General features: G+C 39.0%; 1 protein-coding gene across 1 annotated transcript; it reads right to left on the reverse strand.

Moving 5' to 3' along the window:
• Positions 1-487: 487 nt before the first annotated feature.
• Positions 488-1109, reverse strand: LOC120107931. Its single transcript, XM_039121465.1, has 2 exons — positions 994-1109; positions 488-908 (listed from the first exon to the last, which is right to left on the reverse strand). The coding sequence occupies exons 1-2, from the start codon at positions 1058-1060 to the stop codon at positions 634-636; spliced, it is 342 nt and encodes a 113-aa protein (XP_038977393.1). The 5' UTR covers positions 1061-1109; the 3' UTR covers positions 488-633.
• Between the last annotated feature and the right edge of the window lie 6904 nt (positions 1110-8013).

The following is an 8013-nucleotide window of genomic DNA, read 5'->3' on the forward strand; positions in this document are numbered from 1 at the left end:
TGTAGGTCGCACTTTTGTGCTCTCATCAACTACTGAGAATTTTTTTTATCATACTCCATTGCTTCTAACTCTTTTATCATAACCACAAGCTCTTTATGTTTGATGTTATACTTATACTACAAACATATTCAAAGATTGCCCCACCAATCATGATCTACTTCAGATATATCATTTAAAACATTTTTTTTAAATCTAAAAGTTGAATATGTTCTCGTAAATTAGTGTATCAGATATGGTTCCATTGCATAAAATAAAAATACAGTGCGCCAATTTTTGAAAACTGTGTTGTAAATGTAGCAAATGTTCCTCCATCTCCTTGTCGCTTTATATCCTCTCTCTAGATTGCGCACAGTAACGCCCCTTGACAAAATTATCTACTTCCCTTGACAACAATCTAAGCCATCTATGCACCATATATTCCTCAAAATGCAGTCAAGGACAGTATGAGAAACCATGCATAAAGAAAGCAAATAGGAAGACCAAAAACTCAAAGTGAATGCATATTAGAAAATTGCAATTCCAAAACATGCACCATACAAGAATCCTATCAACAACCTCAGACTTGTTCACCCATTCCAATAAACAAATTTATTTGATGACCAAATTTATTCTATCCCAACACATTTAGTAGGATTAACCACATGAGTCACAGTTGCAAGCTTCGGGCATGAAGGCACAGGTGCCAAAGGGCTTGCTAGGAATGTTGCATTTGATGCGATAGCAACACTGCATTGATAAGCAATTCTTGTGGTCTTTGGTAGTACAGCACTCACACGTCGCGCATTTACTGAAGGGGGGGTTTTGGGCATTGACATCCATGTTGGCGAGTCTATCAATGGTGTGGTACTCAACCATGCTAGTGGGTAGATATTGGATGGTCGGTTGTGGCTTGGAGGCAGCAACATCTCCTGCATTTCATATGGGTTATAAAAGGTTAGTTGGTGAGTAAAACAAAAATTAGAAGGGATTGATTGTGAGTTAAAGAAGGATCACCTCTCACAAGGATGATAGTTAATGGAAGAATGAGAGCGATGATGAGATGAGGGGGGACCTTGGCCATGGTTGTCAAGATGGGTGAGAACACACTGACAGGGAGAGAGGTTGGGGGGGGGGGGGGTGAAGCAAAGGACTTGAGGGGAGGGAGGTTTCATTCTCAATTATATAAGAAATTCGTTTGCAAATTAAGAAAGTTTCCACTCATTGATTCGTTCCTTTTATTGTGGGGGGATGGGTGGGGTCAGAATGGGGAGCATAGGAAGAGAAATTCCATAAAATAAATGGCAAAATTTGGTCATATGTGGAAGGGTTCCAACAAAGGAAAGGGAAAACTATAGTTACACCCCTCGATGTTGCAAATTGCGCCAAAGAAGTTAAGCACATAATTATTATTCGTAAAAATCTTTACACTAAATCGTAACATAAAAAGGAAAGGGAAAACTATAGATACACCCCTCAACGTTGCAAATTGCACCAAAGAATTTAAGCACATAATTATTGTTTGTAAAAATCTTTACACTAAATCATAACACAAACCATTTACACATAATCTCTATCTTGAAGCCTTAGCCCTTTCATATAATTTTGGACCTCAAGGAAAGAAAAATAATAAAACTAGTACATTATTAATTATTTTTAATATTCATAACAAATTATTATTAACTTATCAGAATATAATATATATCACTTAATTGATGTCGGGATTTATTAGAATCTTGCTACAATCCATGGTAGATAGGCTAGCACCTATTTAACTATAAACAGTTTTATAGATAAGTTTAAATTTTATGGGAAGTAGTATATATATTGGTAGCTTAAGAAGATGCTGCTTTAACTGCAATGTAGAGTGGGGAATGGATCATATGCAGATTGGATATTAGTATATTCATTTTTGTATCTATATTTTTCTATCTGGATATGGACATTAATTGGATAAAATTTTGGGTATTAATTAGATTTTTTGTAACATTCAATAATAAAAATGACATGATCACAAATTATAAATTAAATAAAAAAATAATTTTAACAAGCATTAATTGAAGAAAAAACCATAATCAAAATTAATACCCAAGATAGCAATGCAAGAGGAGTGTGAATTGGATTTCTATTAGACTTTAATTAAAATTAACTGCAACTTAATTTTCCTTAGTGTTGCGAGTGTAGCAGTGAAGGAATAGTGCAATAAAGTAATGAGTTAGAAACAAATTAATGAAATAGTAAAAGCAAAAGAAAGATAAGTGAGCACATACACAAAGAATACAAACTTTATAGTGGTTCAGAGCAACTTGCTCCTACGTCTGCTCCCCAAGCCTCTTCTTGAAATTTGAGCTAAATGCTCCTCGCTTCATGAATCTCTCTTCTCCTTATCCACCACAGCGTATGGCCCTATCATCTGCTAAGATTTTGACCAGATAAGTAACAAAAAATCCCCCTCGTCGTATCCCTTATTCTGCCATGTTTTCTATTCTTTTTTCTCTTTCCACCACTAATGCCACTGCTGCTAACTATTGGCACCTCCATGATCGTACCTCCCAATAGGACATCGAAGCACCAGACATTAGCAAGTAAGCTAGAGCCTGATTCACTGACGAGACTTTTGATACCCCTATACTAGCTGAACTGTTATTTACTCGATTTTTTCTATGTTTTCTAGCCTCTTGCTGATCATCTACTACTTATAACGGGTTGTGACCACCAGTGCCACCAACCACCCGAGTTGGCCTTTTCCTCTTATTAAGAGAGAAAGAAAAATCCTTATTTTCTAGCCCTATTATTCGGTCGTGTTTTCTTTTCTTTTCTCGTCGGCCACTCATTGCCACTAGCTGGGCTCACCATGTCACCACCAGAATTCCATCCCTTCCTTCCTCCTCTCCCTCTTCCCTTGGAGATGGCATGAGGAGCCCTTGCTTATGCCCTTATTTTGCCATTAAAAAAAGAAGGGGAGGAGAATCCTATGCACCTAATATTCTCTCTTGTCTCTTCCCTAACTAACCCGTGGACTAGATACAAGTTCCACCTGATTTTCTCTCCCTTTCCCTCTCTATATCTCCAATAGATCAGTCCCAAACCCCTTATTGGACCCGAACCAAGTCTCTCTCTCTTCTCTTATTTTCTTTTCTCTCTCATTTATCATTAGGTTAAAGGCTAATAGTGTTTGCTATTTTGGTAATTGCCCCCAACTCCAAACAAGCATCACATCTAGAGATTGAGCCACTTATCTAATGTAACCACTATAAATCCTATTTTAACTTTTTTCTTCTGAAAATTGAAGATCCCTAGGTTGGATTTAAAACTAGAAATTGATAGAAAATTGTGACTTAGAAGGGTGCCACATTCTACAGATTTAGGATGATGAGTAAGATTAAGGAAGACAACCTAATGAGTTGATAAATTTTTGTGGAGAGCATGATTAGTTTTACGAGAAGGAATTTCCGATCTGGTCAACTTACATTGCAAATTATCTCTGCCTCTGGTGTTTTTTCGTGCACATGATTTGATATGTAATGTATATCGCCTTATAGTTACCGACATTATTTGAAATTTAAACTGTTGATATTATCTATCCATATATTATGTTTAAATTATATGTTGTGCATATAATGATTTTTTAAAATATTTGATCCAAGATGACATGATTAACTTAGGCATGAACTGAAATTTTTTGCAATGATAAATGTGTTGATTTAATCATGTTGCTCTCTAGTCTAACTATGAGCATACTAGTACTGGATCTAATCTACTTTGGGCCTTCAATGGGGCGATCACTGGTGCATGACGATTAACAGCATGTTATAGCTAAGATCTAATTTCCTTTTAAGCCTAACCTGTTGCCCAAGGTGACAAGCCAAGAGGGGGGGTGAATTGGTTTCTCTTAATTTTAACTATCTTACTTATGTTAATTGATGAGTTAGTGAAATTAAAACAAATCACAATACAAACAACAAGAAGTATAGTGGTTCGGTGCTCTCCTAAGCACCTACGTCCACTCCCCAAGCGACCCCTTGGAAATTCACTATAATCCCGCGGATTACAGTTGGATTGTTTTCCGGGCTCACAATCCAAAAACTTTTACACTTTGGTTTTCCGGGTTCACCAAAACCTATGTTGGTTTTACGGGCTCACCAACGAACCTATGTTGGTTTTCCGGGCTCACCAACGAACCTTTACAATTGGTTTTACGGGTTCACCAATCAACCTATACCGTTAGTTTTGCGGGCTAACCAACTAACCTTTACAAGGAGTTTAATAAACAAAGTAAGAAGATTTAAGCTTCTAGATGAGCAAATATAACAATATAATCTACAAAGAAGAGTTTAGAGAATAGTTATCGCTTGATGTGATTTCTCTCTTCTTTGTCAAGGATGCTTCACTCTTCAAGGGTGGAAGGAGCTCTTAATGACTCTTGGAATCTGCTCAACCACTTTCTTTTGACTCTTGAATGAAGCACTTGGATGAAGAAGATTAGGGCACCTTGTCTTTCTTGGGTACTCTTTGATATTTTGCAAAAAGGATATTCTCTCTGATGAATAGTGCCACTTTAAATAGTTTCCTTCATCCATTGGATAAGCCCCAATGGTTAGAATTCAAAAACTAGCCGTTACTCACTGTTGGAAGGACAAAAAGTACTTCTGCAGAACTAGCCGTTATGCTTCTGCCCGTGCTTGGGTCGACTCAACCTTTCCTTGGGTCGACCCTCTCAGAACCACAGAAACTTGTAATTCAGCCTTCCTTTACTTGGGTCGACTCAACATTTCTTTGGGTCGACTCAAGGTTCAGTTGGGTCGACTCAACTTTCACTTGGGTCGACCCTCTCAGGGTTTTCAGAGAACCTATTCTGTCAATGTATTCTGTCACTGCCTTTGGGTCGACCCTCTCAGTGTTTGGGTCGACTCAAGCTTGGGTCGACTCAACTTCCTCTTGGGTCGACCCTCTCAGTGTTTCCAGAGAACTGTTTTCGTGAGGCTTGAGAGGCTTGAGGTTTGGGTCGACTCATGCTTTCCTTGGGTCAACCCAACTACTGTTCATCCGTGCCATTTTTGCAGAAGTGTGCCAGATGCTTTCTTTATGTGCCGGGGTCGACCCAATCAACCTTGGGGTCGACTCAATCCACACTTTGCTGCAACTCAAGGTTAGATTCATCCATATAAACAATGAAATGCATCTTTATCTTATTATACGAATATACTGAGAGTAACAGACTTATAAACGAAGTATCGAATTAACTTGTAACATACTCTTGATTATTGCTTGTTAATCATCAAAATAATACTATCATCCTCAATCTTCCCCTTTTTGATGATTACAAAATATAGAGTATGAGCCTATTGATACTTATCTTAAAATCAGTTTTAAAAGGGCTCAAGTTGCTGAATTTCAGCTTTTCAAATATGAGAGTGAAGTCTCCCCCTATTTCATCTAAATGTTTCCAATTTGATTTTTTGAATTGCTCCCCCTTTCGTTTATATTTCATTAAAGATGAAACTTCAAAAATTTGAGATAAAGCATAAGTTTCAGATTATGTATCGAGGTGTGAAAGGTATATGCCAAATTCTGATATTCTATGTGCCAAATTCTGAAATTCAATAGAAATTTTAGATTTGATCATTTTCATTGTTACAAATTGCTCCCCCTTAAATGTATATGCTTTCTTATTATAATTTTCAACTTGTTTGACAACTTATTTCTCTTTCTTACACAACTTATTTCTCTTTCCTTACTTCTCCCCCTTTTTGTTATCATCAAATAGGTGCATGGGAATAGACACAATAATTAACAAATATTTCAACTTCATTGATCAAAATAGGAACATTTTAGTACAATAATACCAAAACAAAAACAAAAACAAATAGAATGTTCCTCAATCAAAGTTCAAAATACATGATCAACACAAAATACATATGAGAACTAGATACATATCCTAGGCTCTAAACAGAAATACTAATATCAGCCTAGGGAGTATCTAATGGCTGTGATCTAGTCCTCATCCTCCTAGTATAAGTGGCGAGGGGAGGTCGAGCCTGATGAGACTGAGTCTGGCGTGGAGCACGGTGAGCTGGATGACTCTGTGCCGAAATCTCTGACTCAGCTGCCTGTGGCACAGATGGTCCATGAGTCTCTCTCTCTCTTGTCGTAGAGCTCCTATCTGCTCTCTCAGATCACTGATCTCAGCAGACATGATATCTAGTCTGCTCGTCAGCCCATCAGTGATAGTCCTCGCCTGAGCCGACATAAGCTCAGTCATCCTACTCCAGAACTCATCTGTGTCTCCCGCAGGAACAGATGACGATGGTCCAGCCTCTGAAGGTGCAGTAGGATGATCCATATGCTCCTCATCCTCAGGGATAGGGTCTCCAATATCTGGTGCATCACCCTCTGGTGCATCACCCTGAATCCCTGCTCCAGCACGAACCCACTGCCCGTTCATTTTCTCATAGCCCATGCGAATAAGTGATCGTGCAGTGTATGTATCAATAAAAAGCAGATGCCTGGAGATCTCCCCCTCGACAGATATGTCGTGCTGTCGAAAGATCAAGGTGAGTATCATACCATAAGGCAGGGATACTCTGGAGTTGCAGATCACCTTCCTCATCTGCCTCAGTATCATGGTCGGGAGATTCAGGGGAATACCTTGAATAATATGCTCCATCACAACTAGATCTCGCTCTAAAATGAGATCAAATCTCCCGCTCTTCGGAAATAGAATCCTATCAATGATGTTGTGCAACAACCTCATCTCTGCAGAAAGAGAGCTCGCTATAACCTGCTCCGAGAAGTCGAAGTCTTCATTCTCAAGAATTAACTGCAGGGCTCTCAACTTGTTTTCTGGCTTTTCTGGAGTTGCTCCTTCGCAGGGGAGATGAAGCAACTCACTCAAACTCTCTTCAGAAATTCGAACCCTAACTCCTCGAACTTCCGATATGAGCCCTCCCATCCCAGTTTTGAGGAAGGCATAGAACTTCCGGACTAGTCCCGAGTATATCACCACATCTAGGGAGCAGAGATACTCCCATCCTTGCCTTTGGATCCATTCCCCCAAACGGAACCCTTCTTGATCCAAGAACTCGGAATGGATCCTTCTCCCCGTTGTAACCGGTCTCCCCGTAAACTTTGCAAGTTGTACTGAAGAGGAGGGAGGAGGAGGTGGCTCTACACGTGTCTCACCTTGTGGAGACACTGTAGATGGCTCCGTAGCTTCTCTTTCCGCACGTTGGATCCGTGAGACCCTCCCGGATCTCTTGGCTACGGCTCTTTTGGGTCCCATTTCTCCAAGATTGTGAAGTAATCTACTGTTTGGAGATGATTGGAGAAGATTGGAGAGTGGAAAATAGGATTTTCGGAAGAGGACAAAGTGTAAACAGTGCCCTAGATAGCTCACGGGTCCTTTTAACAGTGGAGTCCCGACGTTGGGTCGATTCAAGAATTTTCTTGGGTTGACTCAACATTGGGTCGACCCTATTTTGGGTTGGGTCGACCCAAGTTCAGAAATTTTTCCTTTCTCTTCCTTTTCGCTTCTAAAAATTTTTCTCGCTTCCAATCCTTACAAATTCTTTCTGGGATAATGATACATGAGTAAGGAATCTATAGATGACAAGTTTGACTCATGTTTCATGGGTTTTTTAGAAATGGGAGGAATGTATCATGAGACTGCTTGCTCCCTTTTATATCTCTTCAATAAAAAGGATCACATATGCCTAATTTCCTCCTTAGCATGCAGAATCTATCTTCACTCAAGAGTTTTGTGAATATGTCAGCTAATTATTTTTCAGTGCATATATACTCAATACATATGTTTCCATTTTGCACATGATCCCTAATAAAATGATATCTTATTTCTATGTGTTTGGCTTTAGAATGTTGAACCGGATTTTTAGTGAGGTTGATGGCACTAGTATTATCACACTTAATAGAAATGTTATCTAGCTTAACTCCATAGTCCTCTAGTTGTTGCTTAAGCCATAGTACTTGAGCACAACAACTGCCAGCAGCTATATATTCAGCTTCAGCTGTTGACAGTGC

Source organism: Phoenix dactylifera, unplaced genomic scaffold, assembly GCF_009389715.1.
Source record: "Phoenix dactylifera cultivar Barhee BC4 unplaced genomic scaffold, palm_55x_up_171113_PBpolish2nd_filt_p 001083F, whole genome shotgun sequence".
NCBI classification, from domain to species: Eukaryota; Viridiplantae; Streptophyta; class Magnoliopsida; order Arecales; family Arecaceae; genus Phoenix; species Phoenix dactylifera.

What these genes read in the sequence shown, in the direction of transcription:
- LOC120107931 (XM_039121465.1), bottom strand. Translation starts at nt 1,060, where the DNA reads ATGGCCAAGGTCCCCCCTCATCTCATCATCGCTCTCATTCTTCCATTA. An exon ending in AACTATCATCCTTGTGAGAG is followed by an intron (nt 909 to 993) that starts GTGATCCTTCTT and finishes TATGAAATGCAG; the next exon opens with GAGATGTTGCTGCCTCCAAG.